Below are 26590 nucleotides of genomic sequence, written 5' to 3'. Positions count from 1 at the left end.
GGGTTGCTGGAAAGAAAAGGCCAGAATCAAGTGCAGGTCCTTGGAACCCCCTTTGCACCTCTTCATTTCTTTTCCCAGAATGGAAAGGTGTGAAACCCACCAGGACTCAAAGGAAGCCTGTCCCTGTGGGTGGCACAGCAGTGTGACCTGCTCCTGCCTTGCCCTGGCCCCCAAAACCTGAGATGGATATCAGAGAAGCATCCCATGACCAGTCCCAGCAGCTAAACCCCCTTTGGGATGTAGCAGCAGCTGGAGACCCCTGAGCACCAACAACCCCTTGAAGGAGGAAGATTAAAATGCCTCAGAAAGCCAAGACCTGAGGAGCATCTCAAGCATTAATGAACTTACTACAGATGCCTCTAAGGCAGAAACAAGAAGTTTGTTCTTGCAGCAGGGGTTGAAGCTGCAGCAGGGGTTGAAGCTGCAGCAGTCCTTGCTGGAGGGTGTTTTTGATGCTCCATCTTCAGAGCACGACATAAAAGGGCAGTTTTTGATACCACATCTTTGGAGCAGGGCAGTAAAGGGCAGTTTTGATGCTACATGTTTGAGCCATGGCCTGAAGCAGCTGCACTTGTTCCCATATGATGCAACCCTACGAACCCTGAGTTTCCTTCCTTTTTTCCCATTTTGGGCGCGTTTCGCCCTGTCATGCCCTGCCGTGCTGACGGTGCTGGAGGAAGGCACATGGCACTTTCCCCCTGCCTCAGCAACTCGTGCCCTGTGACGGCTCACGTGGGTCTGTCCCCATCACCCTTGACTCAGCTAATTCCCCTTCACCCAAGGCATTGACTAGGTCCTGCCGGCGCCATCCAGGCATCAGCAAAGGCAATGGGTCGTAGTGGCAGAGGATGTCCAGGACCACCATTGCCACACCCCTGCACCAAGCTCCGTGATATCTAACCTGCATAAAAGTGGGATGAACATCTGTACTTGCTTACTGGGCATGTATTGAGCATCCCATAATTAATGTTTGCTCAGTGATTGAGGCTGACGAGTGCTTAGCATTATTAGCGAATGATGAGTAGCTGATGTTGTTGATGCTGCTACCTCGAAACATCTAATTTCAGCATCTGGACTGAGCAAAAAGGCCAGGGGCCAGACTGCTGGTGCATAGACCCTGCCAGGCTTTGCATCTTTGGAGGTGGCTTCCTACCAAAGCCCTGCACACAGGCACCCCTGCCCTGCCCTGGGAGCCCTGAGTTTGCACCCACATGGTGGCCACAGTAGCAGGGACAGGACCTGTCCCGGTGGCACGGTGGGACCAGCAGCTCTCCTTGCTAATGCAAGATATGCAGAACCTCCAAGCCCGGGGTAGAGGGAGTAGGAGCGGGCTTGGGGACATGGATGCAAGAAGAAGTTCAGGGGCCTAACCCAAAGCCCAATCCAATGTGTATTTAACCCATCTTGATGCACACGTATAAGGCCGGATAAAAGAACTGAATGTCTGTAAAATAGCAATGAGTTATCCCAGCCCTCCTTCCACACTGCTGAACACGGGAGTGAGGCACAAGCGCTCACACAGGGATGCTCATTTATTTAGTTATTAGGGGAAAAAAGCATTGGTGAGAGCAATGCTTGTGAAGCCTTTACAAAAATTACTTTCTGATTATGCCAAGGTTAAAAAAAAATAAGCCACTGTCATCTTTATCTCCTCTGTCCATAATCCTGCTGCCACCCAGCAGGCACTGCCCTGAGCAGCCAGCTTGTATTTTTTTATGAGGCTGTTCTGGGGAGCTCCCAGGGATTTGGGGCACTGTGTCCCCAGGCAGCACAGTGGTCTCTAGTGGCAACTGCTCACATCCAGCCCTGGGGAAAGAAACCTGCGAATCAATCTTGGGGGGCTGCTTGCTCCCCGGGAAAATTAGGAACAAAGTCCAAATTGCCAGAGGAGAGGCATTCCTGCACGGGGGGTGGGTGGGTGGGTGGGATGTTGACTTGGTGCCGGGCAGAGTCCTGAGCGCACCCACGGACCCCATCTGCCCTGAGCAGCCGCACTGGGGACCCCCACCCACGCCCTCCACCCACAGCCCTGGAGACCCATTTAAGCTCAGGCCCGGGCACCCAGTCCTGCCCTGGCTCCTGCGGTGCTGGTCTGCAGCCCTGGCTCCTGCATGGCTTGTGCTGTAGGCAGCTCATCTCCAGTGCCCTCTCCTGGCGGTCCATCTCCTGGATGAGTCCCAGAGCTGGGTTGTAGTCTTGTCACTGGCCTATCTCCTGTGGCTCCAGGAGCTGAGTGTCCTACAGCTCTGGGTCTCCTGAGGGCACTCTGTGAGCAGCCTGCATGCCTAAGGCAAGATGTCTTGTGCTATAATCTCTTCTATAAGGGGGAATAGCTTGCTTGAGCTTTCTTTCTTCAACCTGGTCACCCATTTCTAAACAGTTTGTAGGTCTTCTACAGCTTTGAAGTCTTTCTCTGCTCAGTTTGGCTGGAGCTGCCTGAAGGACTTGCTAGCACATCAGCCTCCTCATGAAACCAAGCTGAGTGTGTCTGGTGAGGCAGGGTCTTGAAGGCTTCCTTTGGGCAGAGATCCTGGGAATAAATCTTGGAGACTGAGCACAGCCAAAGTTAGCATTTTTAGTGCTTGGTTTCATGCTTCCTTTAGCTCATGTGTGTGGCAATAGCTTCATATATTTCTTTGCAGAAGAAAAAAATCCCCAGGTGCTACAGGGCAGGTAGGTGGTAGTCCTCAGCGTCACAGCAAAGGTCTCCTTCCTTCCTGGAGCAGTTGCATCTTCTGGCTTTATCCTAAGACCTAAAGGACCTCATATCAGGAGCAGAAATGAGCATCAAGTTTTGCCTGGTAGTCCATGCTCTCATGCAATACTCTCATCCCCTTTCCTTGAGGTTTGCTTGCTGCAGGCTAGAAAATCCTTCCCTCTCCCCAGAAGGTTTGCCTTCAACTGGCCCAGTCCCTTGTGCTGCTGGGAGGGAGGACTGCTGGCCTGCAGCCCATCAGCAACAGGAGGGGACCCAAGCAGACGGTACACCCACATTTTGAGCCCCCTGGATGTTATGAAGCCCGTCGTCAAAGAAAATGTGGGGCTGGATCTGGGCGAGGATGGGGCCCTTGGGAGCCCCGTCCATGAAGAAAGCCTCGTCGATGGCCAGACCCCATTCCCGGAGTGTCTTGATGGCTCGGATGCCCATGTCCCGGCCACTGCGGGCAGTCACTAGGTAGGTGCGGATGGGGGATTCTTCCTGGCTGAACTTCTTGCACATTTTCCCAAGGTGCATGGCAAAAGCCTTCAGGGGACCCTGGAAGCACAGCAAGATACTTGGGAGCAGGTGAGAAATAAGGAGACATCTACTCTGCCTGTACAAGCCACTTGTTCCTCTTCCCGGGCTTCTCAGGGCTCCGCAGAGCACAGGGATGCCTGTGAGGTGCAGGACTGGGCAGTGCTGGGACTGGTGCTGTGCACTGGGGTGCTTGGGAGGAAGGTGAGCATTGTGGCACTCATCCTAATCCCAAAGTGACCAGGAATGTACATCCCACTGGGCAGTGCCTCTGGGTCTGAGTCCTGCAGGGACTTGCACAGCAAGAGGTCCCAGCCTACAAAAGGTGACGTTGGGGGTAACCACAACCCTGGATATTTGGGAGCTGATGCTCACTTATAGGAAGCATCAGGCCAGATCCATCTCCAGTGGAACTCCAGATCAGGCCCACATCAGGGACCGAATGGTGGATGCAAAGGGAACCTGTAAGGATTTGTGCTTTTTTTTTTTGGCTACTCAGGGCAAAGCCCTAGCGGGAGAGATGCTCATGGTGGCTGCAGGGCCTGTGGGTGCCCATGAAAGTGAGATGGCTTGCTCACCTCTCCCATGGGTACAGCCTCCATCACCCGCTCATACTGCACTGCCCCCTCCAGCCCTTGCTCCCGGAAGACCTGGTCCGTCTCGTCGGAGAAGAGCACAGCATCCCCGTCGAACACCACGCGGAGCAGGGTGCTGGGGGCCTGCACCTCCTGCTGGAAGACGAGCGCTGCCGAGACCCCTGTGAGACAGAGCAAAGTGGGGGTCAGGAGGGACACCCCCTCCTGGGGGCAGCTCGTGCATGGCCAGCTCCTCCCTGCGCATCTGCTGTGGCCCCGTCCCACACCGCAATGTTGGGGTCTCCAAGACAGGGGGCTTTCTGTGGGGGTCAGCCCAGCCTTTCTAGGGCTGTGTTCTCCCCCTTGAAAGCACTGCTGGTTGGAGGCTGATGTCTGGAGAGACAGTGAGGTCTGCTAAGAGATGATGGGTGGTTATGTAGCCAGGAGCAGCCCTCCTCCTGGGCCTCACTTACCCTGCCAAGCCTGGCTTTAATGCCCAGATTTAGCACTGCATGCTGTGAGTAATAGGGACTGGCACCTCCACTTGATTGGGGTAATTGGCTTAATTACAGGTCTCTTCCTACAAGCTGGTCCCTGCCCACCCTCATCTGTGGACCCTGACCGCCTGATGACAGGCACTTGTCAGAGCAATGATGCTCTTCAAGGAGGCTCCAGGAATGTGCTGTGTAGTGAAGGAAGGCCCAGGCTGCAGATGATTTGCTCCTGACCTTGAAGGACCTTGGCCTGCTGATGTGCTCATAGCCAAGCAAATTAATAAGGAGGCGATTAACCCCATTAAAGTTGTTGGGGAGACTGCACTCCCTCTGATCCAGGTCAAGCATGTGCTTACATCTATCACTGAGCACATGGTAACTCTGCATGTACCAAGAAAGCAAATTTCTGTAGCATCCTCATAAAGCCCTGGGAATTGCTGGTGCATTCTCACTGACTCAGGGAGCAGCCATGGGCAGCATCTTTGGATAGGAAGGCTTAAATGTCAGGCAGGGAATGACCAGCCCATAGCACAGCTATGGCCAGAATTATGCATAAAGTACCCTGTGACTTGTGAAGGCATCTGAGAAACCCTGGTGTGTTTGCAGACTACTGGTGGGGACAGAAGAGATTTATCTGTTCAGGACTGTGCTGGTAATCAATGTGCCATTCACCCCCTTGCCCCTCTGAGAGCACGAGCTCTGGCATTGCCTCTTGGTACTGAGCTGCTTGGGAAAAGTGTGGTGGGATGGAGGGGAGAACGCACCTCTCCGGAGGGCATTGCAGACATCTGTCCTGTCAGCTGAGAGGAAGAGCTTGACCCCATGGGACTTCAGGTACTGTGTGGAGTCCTCGTCACTGACGAAGCAGAACTTGGAGATCTCCAGGCCTTCGGGTCAAGGGATGTGAGCAAAGTCTGTTATGGGGAAACATCCTCCTTGCAGCCTCCCCAACCCCCCCTCCCCGGGTCTCGGCATGCTTTGCAGAAGAGCTCGGGGCAATTCATTTCCCAGTACTGTGTGGGTAACCTGCCTATGTTCTTGCTGCATCTTCTTGCCCTGTTGCTCCTACAAAACTGCAGAGTGCAGTTAAATATTCCCTTCATCCCTCCCTTAAATGAGCCTTCCTGACAGCACTCCGGGATTTAGCTTTTTTTTTTTTTTTAAGAATTCTGTTTCTTTAGTAGCTGAGTATGCCCAGGCTGTGCAAAATGCTGCCAGACCCCCTAGTGTGAAGGATATAGCCAAAGGGAGCCGAGCTCTGCCAAGGAACCTGTACCCTGGGGGTGCTCTGGCACCCTGGGCAAGCTGCATGGGGTTGGCAGGAATTGGGCTTGTTTCCAAAATAATCCCTTCTCCTTGTATCCCCTGGCTCGGTATTTGCCACTGATGCTCCACCGTGGTGCCTTATCTGCTTCCCAACCTCCCAGGGGGAAGCAGGCACCCCTGGGGATGGGGTCCCCCCCCTTACCATAGTGCTTGGCGCTGTTGATGATGCGCACACCGCTCTCTGGGCTGTTGTTGGAGAGCACCAGGATGTCAAAGAGGTCCTTCTCTGCTGGGTTGCTCTCTAGAATCTTCTTGTTCACATACTGCACTGCCTGCAAAGGGGAAGATGAGACTCTTTTGCAGGGGCATGATGGCAATGGCTTTGCCGGGGCTGTTTTGCAGTTAAGGCTAGTGGTTTGAGCTGTACCTATCAGCTATGGCAAGGCTAGCATATTATGGAGAGCCAGACAGAGCAAACATCTTGCAAAAGCCATTGCCAGGGAGCAGGACACCCCAACCAGGGAGGAGGTGGACATGTGGGACTGGTGAGGAGCACATGTCTCGATGCCCTGCGATGAGGCCAAGAGGCCAGGACAAGGCATATCTACACCTCCTGATGGGAGTTGAGACCTAAAGCTGGGAAAGCTGAGCTTTCACCCCATCCTGTGAGTGTCTGCATGTGACCCTAGCCAGGCGTGGGGCTAACCTGGATGAAGGCAAAGGCTGTGCCTGGTGGCAGGGGCTTGTCCTGGTTGGCCTGCTGGTGCCTTGTGTACTCCTCCTTGCCCTTCTCCAGGTAGAGCTTGTGCTCCTCCTCCAGGTCGAATATGGCTCTGGTGGTCACCGCAATGACCAGTGCCTTGCTGGGGTCTTTCTGCAGGACAAAGAAGAAAGAGGGGTTGGGAGACAGCAAAGAAGGAGCTTGGGGAGGTGCGGTGAGCAGGAGGACACAGGTCTCCACCAACCAGGGTGGTGGGGTTGGGTGTTGGAGGCATCACCCATGCGTCATGGTTCCTGATGCCAGAAGGCCTTTGGAGAAGAGGTACCAAGCCCAATCTTCATCTTCAGGCCAAGGATGGGGCAGGTGGCAGTGAAACCCTAAGCTGTCTGGTAAGTGCCATATGCTTTGAGGACAGCTCACACTCATAATTTTGCCATTTGTGGGCACAGCACAGCCATGGTCACCTGTTTGTGCTGAGCTGCGCACTGCTGGGTTACTCTGCACATACTGGAGGTTTTACCCTTTGTTTGTGTCTGTTCTGGAGAGTCTAGTAAAGTCTCTATATCTGTACAGAAGCTGCTGCTTTCTCCCTGGCCGCTCCAAAATTTAAATGTGAGCAAATGTACCCATCTTGTCCATGCAACTGGAGGTTCAGCCCTGCAACCTCTTCCCATGCAGAAATCATACGGACCTCACTGGGACCAGGTGCCCAGCAGCCCTGGGGCAGGCCACTTCTGCCGAAACCTAGGCATAAGCAATTCAGGCCACCACAGCTCCGAGTTGTGGTGTGTCATCTCCTGCAGTGGCATTTCAAAACTTGCTTTAGAAATACAGGATGCATGTTTTGTAATGAACAACCTTTTACCTGTTTCACATCAGTGTTTATGACTGTGCTTTCAGGCTCTGCCATCTTCGACTTTCAGCTTCAAAGAAAAAAATACACTGATATATTACATAAGAAAGAAAAAATAAACTGATACATTATAATACAGCCAATCTAGAGAGGGGGAAGAGTGGAAAAGAGACAGGGGACATCCTATCCACCAAGTGGAGCAGCCCAAATGAACCTGCTTCTGCTGACAATAGTTCTGCTCTGAGAAAACTTGGTCTAATAGTTCCAATTAAATATGATGGAAAAGTGGCTTTTCAACCACAGATCACTGTTGGTTTTTGTTGTTGTTGTTTTTGTTTGGGTTTTTTTTTAGTTTTGTTTTTTTTTTTCCTCTGGGGTTAACTGCTGAAAGCAGTTGTGGAGTTCTTTTCCTAGAAAAGTCTGTCTTTAAAAGCCAAAATAGGTCAGATCTTATGGGTAGGCTTCTAGTTCACATCCTTATTGCCTTTCTTACTACTTTTGCTTGAGTGGTGAATTTGTATCCACAAATAAGCAAGTTCACTGCATGAACAGCTCACTTGCAGCTGTAAAAGGTCTGAGCAGGTAGAGATGTGTGGTGTGGCTTGGGTGCAGGATGGGGCTAGTCTGCTCCTCCGCAGCCCTGTGAGCCGGCCAGCCCCTACACTGAAGGTCTTGGTGCAGGCTGTGCTAACCCCTCTGTCTGGCAGATGAAAGTCCTGGGGGGGTTACATGGCCTGCCTGTGCCTAGCAGCTGAATCATAAATCTCATTTATTTTTGTACACCCAGGTCCTGTGGTTTCTGTAACCACCATGCTGTACACTTCACTTCTATGCACTAGTCAGTGTTAGAAGTGGACTTCTAGGATTCAGCCTGTGGGATGGGAACTGTTCCTATTCCCACCAAGGAGGATTTCATGGGGGTTATTTCCACCCAGCAGCTCCTATAAGTGTGCTGCAGGGTTGCTCTGGAGAGCAGAGGCAGCAATGACTGCTCTACACAGATGTGCTGGGAATGGCAAGGGGGTTAAAACCTCATGCACCAGTTCATGCCCTACCTGATTACTGGGTTGGGGGCTGTGCAAGCAAAGACAAAAGCCAGCACGCAGTGTAAAGGGCAAGTCAGGGTCTCCAGGGAGACCCTTCTTGTGCCGCAATTTTCTTTAATTAATTTTTATTATTCAGGGATTGCAAAGTGTTGCCTGGGCTGGTAGGAAATGCGCTTAGCTGATGCCAGCTCCGAGAGCCAGAGCCTTGTCATGGGGGGCTCAGTGCTTGCAAGTGCACCCCCTGACTGCCCCCCAGGGTGGAAAGCCCTGCCGGCAGGGCTGCTCCCCCAGCCGGGGGTGCCTGGAAAGCCAGGAGATGCTGAGCATCCCTCTGCTTCCTCCACCCATACCCCATGCTGGGAAGGGGTCTCCTCCCAGAGAGCAGGGCAGAGGGTGGTAACCACCAGCCCAGCTGAGCAGGGAGAAGCTTTCCTCTGACAGAATTTCAGCAAGTACTTTTCTGAAAGTGAAAATAAAGTGAGGGGACACGGAGCTGAGCAGCCCTTCCCAGAGGGAGAACGCCTCTAATTTCTGCTCTGTTCTTCCAAGTGCTGCAAACCAAACCTGACTTCCTCTTTCCATCCACCTGCCTCTAATAACTGCGGTATTGTTTACATACAGATATGTGTATATGCACATGCACACACCTCCGCTGCGAGCAGCCCCCCCCCCCACAATGCCAGGCACACAGGAAAGCATTTCAGGTGGATGCTTGCTGGTCCCCGCAGCTCGTCTACAGCTGCGCAGCACACGGCAGATATTACCCCACCGCACACAGACAGGATTTTGCCAGAGAGAAAACCCCAAACTCACCACGAGTGCTGCCTCTGCTCCCTGGCGCAGCCCGTCCAGTGACAGCATCCAAACTTTGCCCAAGATGCTGCTGTTTATATTTCCCCCTCCCCGTGCCGGCAGGAAGCAGGCAGGAACCAGGCTGGGGTGCAGCTCAGCTCCCCGGCGTGCTGGGATTTGTAGGCAGCTGGGTGGGTTGGCGTCGTGCCCGGGCCAGGCTGCATTTCTCTGCCGGCGCCACACAGACGACTCGCGGCCGCCTGGGCCTGGCCCTGGCCATGGCCACGCTCTGGGAACGGGGCTCAGACCCGGTCCTGCTTTTTGGGCTCCTTCGGAGCTTGTGCTCAGTCGCCGCTTGCTGCCCACAATCACTGCTGTGATGTCTATTTTTGTAGCCGGGGTATTTATAGCGTGCCTCCAGACCTCTCATTTTCCAGCATTTGAATACATAATGGTTGTGGTTTTGACCAAAAATATAGGGGTACCTGTTCAAGAGTGGCTTGCAGTGTATGCAGGCAGATGCAGACAGCTGGGAGAAGGGCTGGCAGCATGCAGCGGGGGCTCGTCACATTTGCAATTTTACTGTAACATTTTTGGGTCCTTTTTCCCTTCTTTTCTAGAAGCTGCTTATTATGCACCGCCCCGAGCAGGGGCGATTTTTGGGCTGGGACCTTGCTCCCCTGGACAGGCTGTGCAGCACCCAGCCCTGCAAGGCTCACACTGGGTGCGGTATTTCAACACCCCCTTTCTGCCCAACAGTGAGATTTTGGGTGGGGGGGCTGACACAGAGGGGTGGCTGCCATCCTGCAGCTTCTCCCTTACCCAGATGGGGCACGTCCCTGCCCTGCTGCTGCACGATGGTCCAGAGCAGCATCCTCCCCGGCCTGGCTCTTGCCAAAGGAGACCAAACTCACCTGCATTAAGGCCAAGCCGCTGTCCCCCTGCATGGCACCAGGTTATCACCAGCATCACCAAATCTCTTCCCAAAGTGCAGGCTGCAACTGGTGTCCTGTGCAGCTTGGCTTCACTGAAATGCCTGTCTTTAGCAAACAGCCTGTCAAAAAGGCTACTGATATGCTCAGCTTTTAGCATGCATATGCAAACCCCCTTTCCCTGACTGATTTTATTGGGCATTTTCCCTTTTTCCCCTGTTCCACCTATGCATTTCTGCTATGCATCCTCCGGAACTGCCAGTTTAGAGTGAAAAGTGTTTTGGTATCTATGTTTCCCTCCCAGAGGTTTGCTGCAGCATCGTTCCCGCAGCATCTCCTGCTCCTGGAGATGACGCTTCTCTGAGTAGCAAGAGTGCAGGGTGCTTGCGAGTGGGACCGCGTTTTGGATGGCCGAGGGGTAGCCCTGGCACCTGTCCCATGGCCAGGTGCCCACTGTGGCAACACCTTGGTGGCCATGTGAAAACCTGGCAGGACCAGTGTGCCAGGGTGGCCAGGCAGAGGTGGGACAGGTCTGGTTTCCGGGGCCTCTACCCCCGTGTCCGTGTCAGCCACTGGGCACCAGTAGTATCACTGCTTCCAGCACCACCCCAAATTTCTGTGGTGACAAGGCAGATTTTGGGCTGACTTTGCTGAATTGGCAGCAAGGGAAGAAGTGTGCAAGCATAAATTTAATGCGGCAGGGATGCCAGTGAAATCGTTCCCGGCCATGTGCCTGGTGCTGCTCCTGGTGGCACTGGGAGATGGAGCCACCCAAGCAGTATCCCCTCACCCTGTCTGTCCTCCTTGCTGCGTTGGAGCAGAGCATCCCTGTTCATCCCCACTGCAGCACGCATTTCCTGGGCCCTCGCATGGTGCATTAAACCACTGCATGCCCCAGTGGGTCAATGAGCTGGGATCCCCAAGTGCAGAGCTCACCAGAGATGGATGTAGCCATGCACCCGTCCCCTTGCAAGCATCCATCCCCTTGCGCTAAGTCCCTGCAGCCACGCGGTGCAGCCCAGCATTGCTGCAGGGGTAACTGGGAGAAGCGAATTTGCCAGGGCACAGAGCCGGGCAGTGCTGCCTGCCAGCTTGCAGGCAGGAGGGCAGGTTTTGCTTCCTGGTCCGGCAGGGAGTTCCCTGCTGGCTTTTCACCTGTGTGAGCACCGCTTGGGTCAGTGGCGAGGTGGGGCTGACAGAGCTGCTGGGGCCGCCCGGTTGCTGTGCTGGCAAAGCAGACTTTCCTGTTTCGGCCCTGCTGCACCCTTGGTTCTGTGCCTCGCAGGGTCCCGTCTCACCCTGCAGCATGCCCCTGCCACATGTGGCGGCTGGGCCAGGAGCCCGCGCAGCGGCAAAGGGAGACTGAGGCTGGGAAGGACACACATCGGTAAGTCTGGTTTCGGGACCCCAGTCAGCACAGGGTGGGAGCAAGAAGCAGGGCTCCCCCAACCCCTTTTCCAGGAGCAGGGATGCTCAATGCTCCCTGCAGAGCCCACCGAGACTTCACTGCCTCTCCCACACTGCAGCAGGGCTGTCCCCATTGTACCCAAAACAGCAGCTCAGGTCACCCTGTGGGACTGGGATGACTCTTTTTTAAACCAGGGCCAATGTCAGACTAATGTGACATAGCCCATGGAGATCTGGCAGGGAAAAAGTGCTGATACACCTAATTTTGTGCTGGGTGGGTGCCTGCACTGTCACGTCTACCCACAGCCACAGCCTGAAGCCGCAGCCTGGCACCTCCTAAATATCACAGGCATGTCACCGGCTACTGATTTCTGTGTGAGGGGACAGGAGAAACTGGTCATTAAAGCTGCTGGCAGCGAGGCTGTGAGCGGAGCTCAGGTGTCCAATGGCACAGATGTCCTAGGTGGCCCTGGGCAAGTCACTTAATCTGCACCTCATTGCCCCAGCAATAATGCTGCAGCGATGACAGCAATTCTCAAGTCCCTCCAGCCCTATGCCTGCATGCGGCAAAGCCCACTGCTGGAAAAAAAAGGCTCTTGATGGCTTCACGGGCTCAGCTGAGGGAAGCGCAGTGACGCGTCTCCCCAGGAAGATCTCTGTGCAAGGATCCGTGGGCCTGGAGGGTGGGCAGAGCGTAGGCAGAGCGAGGTGGCATTGGCTGCTTGAGCAAGGACCTGCTCGGACACGGGGCAGGCAGCTGCAGCAGCAAACAGGCACATACCTGCCAGCCACAGTCACGACACCGGGGCCGGGTGCTGCACGCTGTGACGGTTGCAGGCTCGCTCACCACGCAGCCCGACTCCTGGCACACCTCTCCTGCTGCTGCTCCTCACCTGAAAGGAAGCAAGAAGGAAGTTTTGGCTACAAGGAAGTGTTCATGCTAGAATAAGGGTCTTGCTATGGGGAGAGCAGTAGTGAAAAACCATTCTGCTTTAAATTTGAAGCCTTCTCTTAAGCTGCGTCAGTGTTGCCATGTGCATGGGTCAGGCTTACGCAATGTTTCTGAGCCAGCATGACCCCAGCCTGCGGTACCACCACCTCCACCTGCAACATGGGCACCAGGCCCGCTGCAAGCCCAAGAGCAAACCTTCTTGCTCCTCAGTCCTGTGAGAGAGAGAAAAATAGCCAAAAAAGGGTGTTGGCTAATGGTGGGGCTTGCCTGGGGCTGAGCAAATCCTTGGCAAGCTCTGCTGCCTGGCCAGGGAGGAGCCAACATACAACAGCTCTTGTTTTTATTCCCCCTACAGCCAGGTGATTCCTCTTCTCAAAAATAAGGTAAAACTCCCTAATTCATCTCCCCCTCCCTCCCCTTTCCGAAGGCAGGCTTGCAAGATACAAATGAAAAGCCCATAGGCAAAGGGGCTGGCTGGCACAGAGCCCTCTCTGCCTGTGGTTCCCTCCTGCTCTGTTTCACGCCTCGTTGCCAAAGTGGCCAAGCCCTAAATGCTTGGGTTCTATGTTTTAATTGTGTTTGCTCTCATTAGAGCCCTGGGCGACCAGCATGTGCTACGGGAAAGGAAATCCCCGCCCTGTTATTTTTGCTTGCGTCTCCAGGTCACCCCAGCGTAGCCATGGTGGTGGCAGCCAGGAAAGGCCAGGCGATGGCCTCCCTGCTCCCCAGCAGCCCCACGGCAAATCCCAGATCTGCCATCGCCACCACGGCTCAGCCAGGTTTCCTGGGCGGCTGGCTTAGCCAGATCCCATGTGAGTATGGTGGTGCTTGCCCTGTTCTCTTGGGCAGCATTATGCAGGGGGGTTCCCAGACTCTGAAGCCTCATCTCCACTTCTTCCTCCCTCCGAATCCCTTTTTCCAGCAGGGTCCATCGGGGTGGAGATGCTGCAGAGTGGTACTGTGGCACTCTGGGAGCGCAGGGTGTCCTTGCTGCCTGTTTGGGGTATGGTCTCTAGCCGCAGCCTCCCTGCATGGGGCCTCTCCAGGGTTATAGGGGCAATTTTGAAAGTACAACTCCTTAACGCTGAAGCACCAGGAAGAGGTTTAAATGCATTCTACATGTTTTTGCCTGGGTTTAACTCTTCTATCCATCTCTGCTCCCTGAACATCGCACCAGTACCCAAATGGGCGCTCATCGCTATGGCTGTGGCAGTGGCCATTCTCCTCCTCCTCTTCCTCATCCGCATCATCAGGTGCTGCTGTGGCAAGAAGAAGTCCAAGAAGAAGGAGAGAGTCAGCTTGTGCGCTGTCAGTGGCTCCACCATGGCCAGCCTCGTGCGTTCTGCTTTCCCCTGTCCCCCACCTCCCTCCTCCCTGAGATATTTGCTGCTGCACTGCCTGGTCCTGGGGGTGGTGGGAACATGGCACAGCTGGGGATGTGGCTGAGCACATCCTGAGGGATAGTGCTGCTCTCTCCTGCAGGTCCAGCCTGAGATGGAGGACCTGGAGCAGGGCATGGAGCAGATGGGACGAGGAAAGCTGCAGTACTCCCTGGAGTATAACTTCCGCGCGCAGGAGGTGGGGATGCTTGCGGCCATGGCACAGCAGGGAAAAGGCTTTGCTGTTGTGTGGTCCCTCCTTGTTGCCCACTGAGGTGGTCCATACCCTCTTGCACCTCCTCCACTGCCCACAGCCTGTTGGCTCTAATGCCCACAAGGCGTGGAGGCATCCTCCCTGCTGCACTTGCTTGCTTTCCACTGAACCCTCAGTCATCTGGCTCCATCCTCTCCACCTGGTGACCTTGTGTATCGCTCCTTTTAAGCTGAAAGTTGGTGTGAAGCAGGCAGCCGAGTTAAAGGCCATGGACAGTGGAGGCACATCTGATCCATATGTGATCGTCTACCTAACATCTGATATGAAGAAAAAGTACGAGACCAAAGTTTATCGCAAGACCCTGAACCCCATCTTCAACGAGAGCTTCACTTTCCAGGTAGGACACTATAGCTGATGAAGATTTTGTGGTCCCATCAAGAGCATTGAATGGCACTGTGTCCCATGCATAAACCTCTCCAGGCAGGGAGATGCCTTTGCAACCGGGATCGGGAAGCGTCAGACAGAAAGATCTGTTATCATGTCTGCTGCCCTGTCCCATGGGGCAGGGCTGCCACTGAGGAATGAGTCCAGGCTTTCAGGTCCTTCCCTGCAGGTACCCCAGGTAGAGGTGCCTGAATCCACGCTGGTGATGCAGATCTATGACTTCAACCGCTTCATCAAGCATGACATCATCGGTGAGGTCCGCCTACCCCTGGCCAATGTCAGCCTGCAGCATGTCATTGAGCAGTGGAGCGACCTGGCGGTGGCCAGTAAAGTGGAGGTTGGTCCTGGTGGGTGGGAAACTCTGCCAGGAGGGACATGATGTTGCTTTTGCTTTGCTTACCACCATGTCAAGAAGCAGGACCTTGGGGGCAAGCATGAGGGTGAGGGACACCTGAGAAACCCGAGTCCAGCATCATGCTCCAGCCCCAGGTGAGCAGGCTCCTCTGCCTGGTGCTGATCGCTGGTATCTCTCCATCAGGAAGAACAGCTGGGGGAGATCTGCTTCTCGCTGCGCTACGTCCCCAGCACCGGCAAGCTAACAGTGCTCATCCTGGAAGCCAAGAAACTGAAGCGAATGGACTCCCATGGACTCTCAGGTTAGCAGGGACTGCTCATGCTCAGATCTCCCTACCCCTGCCCAGGCGTTAATGATGGCACCCAGAGCTGCAAGGCCTTGAAAGCTCTTGGTGCAGAGACCTGCTCCTCTCTCCCACCACCATACTCAGCCTTTGGCTGGCTCCTAGCCTTCCCCAGCACATATACTCCAGCTTTGGGCAGAGCTGGTGATATCTCCCAGGAGGAGATGTCATGGCTGGATGGTACAGGCAGCTCGTGGCAGGAGGAGGTGAGCTCTGGGGGTGGCTGGCAGGGGAAGAGAGGTGGATGCTCACCACGAGGAGAGACAAGCAGGATGCCATGCTCTGCTTGGGAATGGCCCAGGGAGGTTGTTTCATGGCTGATCTCAATGAAAACTGTCACTTGTGCCAACCATGTCCTCTGTCTCCTCAGATCCTTTTGTTAAGGTACATCTCATCCTGAACAGGAAGAAATGGAAGAAGAAGACAACAAGCGTGAAGAAAAATACCTTAAGCCCTTACTTCAATGAGATGTTTGTTTTTGACGTGCCTTTCAATCAGATCCAGGTGGGTTTCCCTGCAGTGCCCAGGGCTGAGCTGGTCCCCACTGCAGTGAGCCCCCTCCCACTGACCCTCTTTCCTATGTCATTCCTCCCTTCCCCAGAATGTGGACGTGGTCATCTCCGTCTGGGATCACGACAAAGTGACCAAGAATGAGCCCATTGGCAAACTCTTCCTGGGCTGCCGGGCCACGGGCAACCAGCTGCGGCACTGGTCTGACATGCTGTCCAACCCGCGCCGGCCCCTCGCCCAGTGGCACAGCCTGCAGCCCCCAGACGTGGTCGACAAAGCCCTGGGGCTGAAGTCCCACCTCAAGCTGTCCCTCCCCCCCAGATAGTTGGGGGGCTCCTCCACCACCTGGAGGGGAGGATGGAGGGCTTGCGGAGGGGCGAGGGGCTTCTGCTCAGCAGCATCTGGATGTGTCGGTCCAGCTCAGTGTCAGCAGATAGGGGACTGGGTGCTCTTTTTGGCCAAGAGATGATCTGGCTGCTGGTGCAGCTCATGCCCTGTGTAATGCCTGGAGCGGGCACTTGGCACCCTGAACAAGGCTGGATGCGGAGCAGAGGGGAGGGGACGGCATGGACACAGGAGCCAGCTCATCCAGCCACTCAAGGGCTGGGCGGACAAATACACACAAAGCTTCAAGCTCATGCAAAAACACCGAGTCTAATGATATTTTTAAAGCAGAGGATGTGCTGGCAGCATGGGGTGGGCAGTTTCTTTGGCTGTGAATAACTCGGCAGGAGGTGAGTTCGTGGGAAGGCCTTATGTGTTCTGGGAAGGCTTTTAAACAAGACCAAGATCTTGAAGCACCCTACGAGGCTTCAGGGGAGACAAAGAGGATGAGCTGGTGAGGAAGGTGTTGGACATTCAAGACTAGCTCTTCAGTGCCTGTGCAATAAGCATGCTCTGCATCCTGGCTAGAGGCTAAATGAGACAGCAAAATCAGCCACTGGTTATCCACAAGGCTCTGCTCTTAGCCTGTTCCCAGCCTGTGCTGACTTGTGCATCCCAAGATGTGCCTCAGAGGATGGGACTTGCCAGTGACCATCCCCACAGACCACGCAGATGAGGCAGCACAGTGCTGGCTCTGTCCACCCCAAGTGGTTCTGCTGTGCTGGTGCAGGAAGGTTTGCAGCCCTGGTACCTGGAGGTGCTGCCAGGATGGAAGGGCTGAGGGTCTTGCTTTCATGCCATGATCAGATCCCTGATGAAGGCTGGGTTGCAGCCCTCACATCACTTCTGGGCAGGTTTCATGTAATCTGGGAGGTTTTTATGGCCACATGTCCTGCCCTGCCCAGCTTTGTGCGGCCTTGGCGTAAGGGCTGCATAGGTAACCATCCCTCCTAGGGAGGGATCCTAGAAGGATGAGGAGAGGTGCCACTGTCCCTACCCATCCTTGAGTATGCTGCAGTTCGAGGTGGCTTGGGAGCAGCTCCTCTGAGCCATCTGTGGGAGGAAGCTTGCTGCATTTTCTTGGAGGAGGTGATCGCCCTTGCTCTGAAATACTTCTGCTACAAAGCAGCCATAGCACGTGGAAGATTTGGGCTCATATCATTGTATTTAGTCCCAAAGGATGAAAAGAAAGTATAATAATAATAGCTGTTGCCCAGGCTCTGGAGGGGAGAGAGCCTGGTGCATTAATGAAGAGCCATTAATATTGAAAAGCAGTTAATCTGCAATTACCCAGAGCTCCACAGAGTGACCGTCTGAGAGTTAAACAAACGTGGTGAAGCTGAGGAAGATTATGAAAACTCGTGATAGAGATTAATGATCTGGGCTTAACTATATAAAGCTGCTGCATCTGCTTCTTGATAAATATTCTCCAGGCTTTGCTGTGTCTGTGATGAGGGAAGAAATAACAGGGTGGTTTTAAGATGGCTGTAACAAGTCAAGTGTAGCTTCTGCTGGGGAAACAGCATCTGCTGGTGGCTGCTAATGAGAGGGAAGAGGAAATCGGTCACCTGAGAAAAGGCTTGTAAAGGCATGCTGCAAAGTCTCAACCTTCAGTCTCAGCCTTAAATCAGGTTGGAACGGGTTGTGCAGAAGGGAACATCTCTGAATTGGGTTTGGGATCCCGAATCCATTGCCAGGTTGTTTTTGGTGATGCTGTGTGGTGATCTAGGGCCATGCAGGTCCCAGAAGGGCTTTTGGAGGTGTTGGGAACAGGCATTTCTTGTTTGTGTGTGTGTGCTTTTTCCAGCCCCCTTTTTTGAAGTTGTGGCCTTGACGTTCACTGTATAATTTATGGGGCCGGGCATAAAAGCATGTGCATATTAGTCCTAAAATGGATGTGGCTGAAGAAGATGCAGGGACATCCCCTCCTTGAGAAATGTTTCCCCCAATACCACTCTGCCCACTGTTCCTCTCTCCAGCTTTGGCCCTGCTAAGAGCCCAAATCACTGGCACAGTCCTGGGTGAGCCAAGGCAGTAAGGGGAGCCTGTGGGGCTTTTTGGGGGAAGCTGGGGACCCTGGGAGTGAGTGACTGGCTGGGCCAGCTCCAGGCAATCTAGGCTGAGCCTTGGTGCCGTAAAACTCAACAAACTGATTTGTTTGCTCAAGAGGGAGAGGCGAGCAGGTGGGAATGATCTCCACCCAGCTCCAGTTTTTAATGCACCACGAAGGCTGCCTTCTTCCTCCATCTTTGCTTTCCCCTCTCAACCTGCCTCATGCTCTTTCAACAAGGCTTTGAGCGCTCTCCTCCTCCAGCAGGATCTTTTTTGAATCTGCCAGCAGCTGTTTGAAGCAGGCTGGTGGAGCTGGGCTTTGTTTCACGCCTTATTTCACCCAAAGTGAGTGCAGCCCGCTCAGGAGCCTGTTCATGGGAAGGTGGACAGCCCCATCTCATGTGCAAACATCTCCTTTTCACCTCCCTGTGGCCTTGGCAAGGCCAGTTGTCCCCCATCCACTAAGGCCAGATGTCCGAGCATCTCCCGCCCAAACAATGCTCCTCATGTTCTTGGAAGTCCTGCAGCAGGAGGATTCCCCAGTGGAAGATGCAGTGAGAAGTTAAAGGAGGGGGAAACCAACTCCTCCTCAGCTTGTGCCTGTGCTGGATTCCCCTGTCTGCATCTAGAGGGCAGGGCAGGTACGTACTCCAAGCTGGTCTCTGTGTCATCTGGTCTGTGGCCCCCATAGAGCCTCACCAGACAAGATTTCTTCTTCTGGAGATGGAGTGTGTGTGTGAGAGGGACAGAAAGCTGTGATGCTCTGGTGCAAGCCCATTCCCATTGCTGCATAGACAGTTGACACCCGGGCAGTGATGCTGGAGGTGTTCACATGGCTTTTTCCAGGAGGCAGGAGCCTGCCTGATCCTGCATTGCAGGGGCAAAGGGGGTTTTGCTGGTGGGTTAAGGGGGGCAAAAGCAGGTATCCAAAGCCAGTCTGCATGGTGTGAGGTGTCTGGGTGGCGGGTGGGGAGTTTGTTCCTCTGCTTCATGCAAGGGACAGTCCCTCTGCATTTAATTAGCAGCTTTGCAGGATGGTGGCAAGGCAAAAAGCAGGATTTTGGCCAGGCAGAGGTCTGTTAAAGAGAGACAAGAAGTACTGAAAATGGAGGTGTTTGCCATTAAGATTGATAATCTCAATTATTTACATCCAGATCCAAGACATCTGACCTCCAAAGCAAATTATTCCCTTGTTCAGTGATTTTTACGATTTTGTCCCTGCACTTCAGGAAATCAAACAGGAGAGCCGCAGCAGGAGAAGGCTGAACCTTATACATGCTTGTTGCCAGTCATCTGCCATGAGACAAAAATGATTACGGGCTGTCATCATTCAGCCTGGGTATGCGCTGGCTGTCCTCCAGCCGCAGATTTTTTGGCTAGTCTCACAGTTTTTGAGAGCTGGAAAGTAACTAAGCTTTTTTCACAAGGAGCAAGCCTGCCTGTTTTATAAATATTCAATAACTAGCATCATTATGTCTCGCAATTTTATGGTGAAACATGTACTTCGCCACGCAACAGTTTCTTTTCAAAAGTCCCAGCTCCTGGATTTGTGGAGTCTTATGCAGGTTTGCAGCTTTTTCTTTTAAAACACATTTTTATCCTTTGTAGCTGCAGAGGGAGGAAAAAAAAAAAAAAACACGTGAGACAAGGATGCCTCCAGGCTCAAAATCCAGAGGCACAGCGAAAGGACAGTTGGCTTTTGTTCAAGGCTCTTGCAAAGGAGCGGGGGTCCCGGCAACCAGCCCGGGGTTCACCGTGGGACCCTGCCGGTGCAAGGCGGGTGGGAGTAAAGCCGGTACCCCCGGCCGGAGCAGAGGAGGGGAGGGAGGCGGCGTGGGCTGCAGCCAGCCTTCCCCCCCCGCCCCGTCGCGGAGCCCCGCCGTGTGCCGCTCGCTCTCGGGGGGCCCCGGGCCACGCTTCCAATGGCACTACATCTCCCAGGCTGCCCGGCATGCTGCCCTGCTGCCGGCTCCCCAGGGAGGGCTGTTTGGGTGAGACGGAGGGGCACCCGCCGGCCCTGGCACCCTGCACTCGCCTACGGTAACGCACCGCGGCGGAGGGGGCTTTGCTGCAGGGTCCTGCGCGATGCGGGATGGGAGGGACGGGTGCAGCCTCTGGAAAACTCCGGTGGGAAAGGGGGGTGCTGGGAAGGGGTGCTAGGGGAGTCCCCCGACGGGCGCCGGTGGGAAGGGGGTGGAGGGGAGAGGTGCTTGGGTGCTGGGGTCTCTGGGAAGGTGCACGGGAGGGAGGGGAGCGGGGCTTTGTGCTGAAGCTGGGAGCCGGCGAGGTGGCTGTGGGATGGCGTGCTGCTGCCTTGCGGGGTGATTGCTTCCTCCTCTGCCATGGCTGACTCTGCTGTGGATGTGACTTTTAGTTTCTCAGAGAGAGGCAACAAGCCCAGCCCCTATCCCTACCCTTATCTCTACTCCTTTCCCTATCCCCTTTTTCCTACTCTTTCCCCCCTTTTTCCTCCCCCCATCCCCTGCCCCCACCTCTTTTCTCAGCCACCTTTTCTCTGCCCGCTTGCCCCTGCTCTGACTGCTGCTGGGGCTTTCACATTGGGACTGCTCCTGCCCCAGACTGGGCTTGTTTTGTTTCTGGATCAGTCTGGTGACACAGAGGTGTGTTTAGGACCACTTTACATCCCGGTGCACCTCTCACTGCCGTGGACAGGAAGGGTGGAGGGTTTTCCTTGTGGGGTAGCAGCCTTCTGCCCCAAACAGTCCCATCTGAGGAACAGGACTGATAACGGGTGTGCAGAGATGTTCCTTGATGGCTCTTTCCATTTGAATTTTGTGAGCAGATCTAAAAACCCTAAACCCCCCATTTCTCCATATTTCAGGTCTCGGCAGGATGGAGCCAGAGGAGAAGCAGCACAAGGATTTCATTGCTGTCACGCTGCCAGGCAAAAGATGTCCTCCAAAAAAGATTGCTGTTACGGGTGAGTAGATGCCTATCTGTGATGACTTGCTACATGTCAATAAGATGGGGATTTCTCAACCAGCCTTGCTATCTTCACACAAAGGTGAAGAAACCCCCCCGGGCACTTATTACAGTTCAATTTGAGCAGAAACAAGCATGAAGTCAATTAGGAATAGGAGTTCAACTGAGCTGAAATGAGGTCTTGACCTGCAAACACCCCAACCCATATCTTATTTTAAGTCCTGTGAGCAATGTCTGGGAAGATGGTAGGTTTGCTAACGAGTGTTTCATCACCCTTCTCATAAACATGGACATTGCGGGTGTCCCTGTTGAGCCAGTTATCTGGGGGCAGCTAGCCCTCTGTGGGAAACGGGCACTTCGAGTAGTCAAACATTCATCATTTGTTTAGGTTGAGAAGAATTGCACCCTTGGAAGAGCCAGTTCTCCTCATCACCTGTGAAAGAGGTGGAGGCTCTGGCCAGTTGGCATCTGGGTTTGCCCTGGATGGAGGCATACATACATAAATCAGAGTGGTTTTGACATAGGAGCCTGAATTTTGGCATGAAAGGCGTCACTTAAGACAGACCAGTTAAAACACTTGTCTTTGGTGTTATAAAAATCTGGTGGGGAACTTTACTCTGGATGTGACAAAGGACATGTTCATATCTGCAAAGGCCAGAAACAAAATCTTCTGAAGGTCTCTGTTTTGGTTGTACTCATCCCACAGCACCCCTGACTTACGGGTATGTGCTAAACTCAGGTCTGGCTCTGTAGGGGAAAATTCTTGTCTCAGATACACCCCGAAGTAAGCAGCATGGGGGATGGTGTTGAGTTTTGCTAGTTCAGTCCTCTTCTAGTCTGAGCTCATCCTCTCCCTTTCCAGGCCTGATTGCGAAGCATCTCCAGAAGACCTTCCAGAGGCCCATCGACTTGCAGCTGTCTTCTACTATGGTGTTATCTCAGTGTTGTGCAGGTAGGTGAGGCTGCTGAGGGTCTTTGCAGCTCCCAGCATTTTTATAAAATGTGGTGTCTGGGGTCATGCAGCACTTGCAAAAAGCCAGTGAGCTTGAAATGGATAATTTCTGGAGAATTGGAGAATCATTCCCTACATTGCCATGGGTTTGTAGGGCAGTTGCTGACCTTGGGGAGCGAAAAGCTTTGTGCTTTATTGCTTTGTTTTTTTTTTCTAACACAGTGTTCTCACTGCTACTTCATTTTGGCACAGAGAGCCTGAAAGACCTTTGGAGAGCAACAACATGTTGCAACTGTCCTCGTTGGAGCACACAGAGGTCTCAGCCTGTTCTCCAGACACGTTCTGGGTCGTGTCCTGGTCTTTAGCAGGGTTGGAGGGTGTGCAGACAGACGAAGGACTGTGATCAGGTGTCAGGTCACTGCAGTAATACTATCCGGGGGCAGGCTCGGTGGGAATGCTGGAGGGATCACCTCAGCTGCTCAAGGCCTGGGCACAGACCACCGTTGGGCAGAGAAGTTGGCTGTTGGCTTTCTGGAGGGCCTGCCAACTCAGCGCTGTTGTGGGCAAAGCCAGCTGCCAGCTTGTGTCTTCTCGCTCATGCAGCTGGAGAGCAGAGTTTCTGCTGTCTCACCAGTCCTTTCCTGGTTTTTTTGCAGATGGAAGAGGCTGAGAGTGGAGGGGCAGCCCACAGCATGGGGTCCCTGGTGCGGGCACCCCATTCTTGTGCCCTCAGATCCAATCCCACTCTTGCTTCTCCTCTACCTTGTCCAGCAGACTCCTCTTCCAAGGCCAAGCTCTCCAGCTGTTTCTCCCTCTTCTCACTGCTGTTATGGAGCTCCAAGCCTGATTCCAGCTCCCTGCCCCATGCCAGCTCCAAGAAATCCCTCAAAGGGAGTTGGAAGAACAACCCACATCCTGAGGAGCCCACTGGTCTGAAACCAGGAGAGCCTGCATGTTCCCCTTTCACAGGACCCATCATTGCTCAGATAACTGACTGCATCAACCTGGGGAACCTCAATGCTGCCTACAGTGGGCAGGCGCTGTGCACAAACAGCATTGACAGCATCATCGACATGAGCAGCCTGCCCAGTGACCTGAGCTTGAGCGTCATCCCCTGCACATGCCGCCAGGGAGGGTTCAGGCGCAGCTGATCACGCCTCAAGGTCGACATCCAGGCTCCACTCCATGGGGATCATCACAAAATGGGGCAACCCTGCTTCCGGGACATCAATGAGTGCATTGAAGCCTCGCTGGAGAAAGGGAAGTGTGTACTCATCCACTGCAGGGATTGTTACTCTCTAGGTCCTACTTGCGTCATTCTGTACCTGATGGTCAAGCACAGCATGAGGCTGCTGGCAGCCTACGAGTTCGTGAGGGCGTGGTACCCACTGGACATCCAGGAGTGTCATCAGGACCTGCTGGTGGGTTTGGAGATGTCCCTGCAGCCTGGGGGCATCAACATCACATGCCTGAAGCACTCCCTGTCAAGGAAGGTGGCATGGAGCTAAATGGACAGGGTGGACGTGTTGCTTGGCAGCATCCAAAGCCTTTACTCCATCTCATGGGTGGATGAGGTGACTGTAGCTGTGGGGTATGTAGGACAGCACTGGCACAATATGCAGAGGCAATGGCCTTCCTTTGTAGCAGTTCCTAGAGGCTGGCGTTGGCAGAAGTAGAGCATGGGGAGCTCTTTTAGGGATACACTGGAGGGAGGGCATCTGGGCAGGATGGGAGCCATGTGCTTTGCTTTGGTCTGATGTGATTTTGGGAAAGCAAAGGGAAGTCAGACACTGGTTCACTCAGGAGTCCTGCCTGAGCTTTTACCAGGAGTTCAACTGCTGCTGAGCAGAAAGCTTGTTTCTGCTAACAATGTCATCCTTGGAAATAAGACATAGTATCATCTGGTGTCATGTCACTCCATAGTGCCTGTCCACTTGATGCTTGTAGGATGTTAAAGAGGAGGCAAACTGTAAGGGTGTAGGAGATGGCCATGAGGGACAGCTTGCATGGATTCATCAGTCTAGTCCTTCCAATGCATGGTGGTTCCCTGGAGGTGCCAGTGAGATTTTCTAAATCATAGGGCAGAACCTCCTGTACATGTCACGTCTTCCCTGTCTGGCCTCACAAGTTGGTGAAAGTGCTCTGGGAATAGTGGGCCATACTCATGGTGTATTCCTCTAGCATGAGTGGAGGGGAACAAAGTCATCTGCTCCACAGGAAAGGTACCCAAGTGTGAACAGTGTGTCCACTCACGGCCCCTGTGCAATACCCTCACTCATAATTCATATTCACAGTGCCAAGCATCTCTCTGAAGGACTTGCCTGGAGCTTTCTTATGTCTTCCTTGAGGTTTTCTGCAAGGCACTTGTTCATTCATCACTCAAACACTTACACTACTTCCTCTGGAAACCTCTGTCTTTCTTAATGCTAACCATAGCTCCTACTTTAGGATGGTTTTGTTTTTCTGTTCTTCCTGGTTCTCACTGGGTTTCTCCCTCATGACATGCTAGGACTGGGGTCTTTTTTTTTTTTTTTTTTTTTTGGAGAGCTGCCCTACAGCTTAACCTCCTGGGAAAGCCTTACGCAGACTCAGAGGCTCAACCTTCTGCTCACCCTATTACCACATCTCACCATCCACTCCTTCCATATCTTACAAACACATCTCTTTTAGCCAAAATTTTGGTCGTGGAGCTTCTTTCTTTGAACTTCTTTATTCAGCTGTTTCAGGCCAACATTTCCCTATCACAAGCTGATAACCAAAACCTTGAACTTGGAGCAAATGTCTTTTGCTGTGCTGCATGCCTGGACTCAGGCATGAGTCAGAAAGCCTTTATTTCACAGGGCTGAAGGAAACTCCTCAGGTGTGGGAATTTTTGAATGGATAACCCTGCCAGATTTGATCCCTCCACCAATAGCTGAGCTGTTCTTTGGAGTACCGGTGGGCCAGCAGTGGCTGGAATGTGTGTAGCTGCATAGGGAGCTAAAGAAAACGGCTGTAGAGACTTTGGAAAGAATAATAAAGAGTTGGTTTAACTTTAGAGTGGCTTATGGAGTTGTCACTGAGAAGTGAAGCGGCTAAGCTGTCCCTGAATGGGTGATTTCTGCTGTTGGCTGTTGAGAGTGGCTGCTCTCTGTCTGCAGGCATGCTTGCTTTCGTCTCTGTTTTTTTCATTTTCTGAGAAGCTGGCTTTAGCTGGGACAAGCAGACATTCCTCGTGCCAAACTGTTTTTTGCTGAATTCCAGATGGGAGATGGGTGCAGTGATGCCTCTACCAATGAGTCTTCCTCAGCAGCTGCAGTGAGGGATGCTCCTAGGGGAGCAGAAGCTGCTAGGGTTTAACCTCAGAGTTTTCTAGATCTGCCTAGAGCTGCAGACCCCTGACTCCATTAGAGCTCACTGTCCTGGCGACGTGCGTGTGCAGGAGGTGGGTGAGGAGGAGGGTTAGATCGGGCTGATCCTCGTTACAGCTCTTCCCAAGCCCAGCTCCTTCACTAGGTGCTGACCCACAGCTGTTGCATGGGAGCCCAGATGAGGGCAAAACCAGCCAAAACCTCTGCTGAACTGCACCTTTGCTGTGCATTTCCAGGAGTCTCACAGTGGATTTGCAAGGGGGTATCTCAGATCTACAGGCCAGCATACATCGACACAGAGATGTTCGCTACCCAAACCATCTGCCTCTTCACATTTCAGAGGGAGAAATCCTGAGTGGACCCAGCCTTGCCCACGCTAGGGGTATCTCCCTCTTCCACCTGCTATGGGGGCAAACCTCTGCAAGACACCAGCCCTGTCTCAAGGACTTGCTCTTCCTGCACTGGCATCTGCAGCATTACTTGCACGATGCTAAAGGTGGTGAAACAGGAAGCCTGCAGCAGTGGATTTGTTGTTATCTGTATAACTTCTGAGAGGCGCCTGGAAAATATTGTCAGGGCTATGTCTGAATCAGCCTAAAAAACCCTGGCTGAAAGGGGAGCGCCTGGGCTGGGGGAGGAGGGCAGGAGCTGTTTGGGCTCCTGTCTCCATGGGATCCACACACACACACGCACGACATGTGCTGTGACTGGGACTGGTGAGTATTTCCAACTATATTTCCACCTGCTTCTCCTTTGGACCCACGGAGACATGGGTCTGGGGCATCCCATGGGGGTGAAATACCTTTCTTGCTGGTAGCATGGTGCCTGCTCCCCAATGCTCTGCTGTCTCTCCCCAGCCCCCACGCTGCAGTGAGCCTTGGGGCTGCCTGCAGCAGCTCCACAGGTTGGGTTTTTTAAAAAAACCTTAGTTGTGTTGAAATATTTCACACGGGGAGGAGCTGCAAATGTTTCCCGTGTGGTAAGTGATGTTAAAAGAGCATGCTAGTGATGGATGGCTTGCTCAGGGATCGCTCTTGCACATGCTATTGGTGGTGGATTGTGGGGTGCAGGCTCTTTCCCCTTTTTGTTGCTGAAGGGCAGAGCTGCTCCCACGCCCTTGGAGGCAAGTGGAGCCGTGCCCTTGTCCATGGATAAGTCACTCTGTGTCTCCAAGGGGAAATTTTATTAGAGGCCTTGCAGATGGATGGCTGTGTGCAGGGAGCCAGGACTCCCCACAACCTTGAAGCCATATCTAGTGTGGCTGGTTGGTGGGATGAAGAGGAGGCGGGGAAGGCTCCCTCCTCAGCACTCCCGAGGAAAAGCACCTCCCCGGCTCCTCCGGCATGACTCTACCCACTCCACCCACTCCGCGGGTAGAAGATGTCCTCCCC

At 53.6% G+C, this 26590-nt stretch overlaps 2 protein-coding genes across 7 annotated transcripts; one reads left to right on the top strand and one right to left on the bottom strand.

The window, feature by feature from the left end:
• Positions 1 to 1547: 1547 nt before the first annotated feature.
• LOC129207592 (cytosolic 5'-nucleotidase 1A-like) lies at positions 1548 to 12203 on the bottom strand. Of its 3 annotated transcripts, none has more exons than XM_054828762.1 (7): positions 12103 to 12203; positions 7157 to 7214; positions 6277 to 6444; positions 5773 to 5902; positions 5069 to 5191; positions 3814 to 3992; positions 1548 to 3256 (listed from the first exon to the last, which is right to left on the bottom strand). In XM_054828762.1, exons 2-7 carry the CDS (start codon positions 7199 to 7201, stop codon positions 2954 to 2956), a joined length of 948 nt encoding a protein of 315 aa, XP_054684737.1. In that variant the 5' UTR covers positions 7202 to 7214; positions 12103 to 12203; the 3' UTR covers positions 1548 to 2953. The 3 variants fall into 3 exon arrangements, with proteins under 3 accessions (XP_054684737.1, XP_054684736.1, XP_054684735.1); XM_054828761.1 differs by lacking the exon at positions 12103 to 12203 and adding an exon at positions 9004 to 9092; XM_054828760.1 differs by lacking the exons at positions 7157 to 7214; positions 12103 to 12203 and adding an exon at positions 9004 to 9181.
• On the top strand, positions 11117 to 17398 carry SYT8 (synaptotagmin 8). 4 transcript variants are annotated; one of them, XM_054828755.1, is made up of 10 exons: positions 11117 to 11301; positions 12629 to 12656; positions 12936 to 13085; positions 13451 to 13608; positions 13756 to 13851; positions 14096 to 14263; positions 14480 to 14647; positions 14849 to 14966; positions 15379 to 15512; positions 15610 to 17398. In XM_054828755.1, the coding sequence occupies exons 3-10, from the start codon at positions 12953 to 12955 to the stop codon at positions 15841 to 15843; spliced, it is 1209 nt and encodes a 402-aa protein (XP_054684730.1). In that variant the 5' UTR covers positions 11117 to 11301; positions 12629 to 12656; positions 12936 to 12952; the 3' UTR covers positions 15844 to 17398. The 4 variants fall into 4 exon arrangements, with proteins under 4 accessions (XP_054684730.1, XP_054684731.1, XP_054684732.1 ...); XM_054828756.1 differs by lacking the exon at positions 12629 to 12656; XM_054828757.1 differs by lacking the exon at positions 12936 to 13085 and having other exon boundaries at positions 15610 to 16911.
• The last annotated feature ends 9192 nt before the right edge of the window (positions 17399 to 26590 follow it).

Source organism: Grus americana, chromosome 5 (genome assembly GCF_028858705.1).
Source record: "Grus americana isolate bGruAme1 chromosome 5, bGruAme1.mat, whole genome shotgun sequence".
Lineage (NCBI taxonomy): Eukaryota > Metazoa > Chordata > Aves > Gruiformes > Gruidae > Grus > Grus americana.
This window is presented reverse-complemented; position numbering and strand designations above follow the sequence as displayed.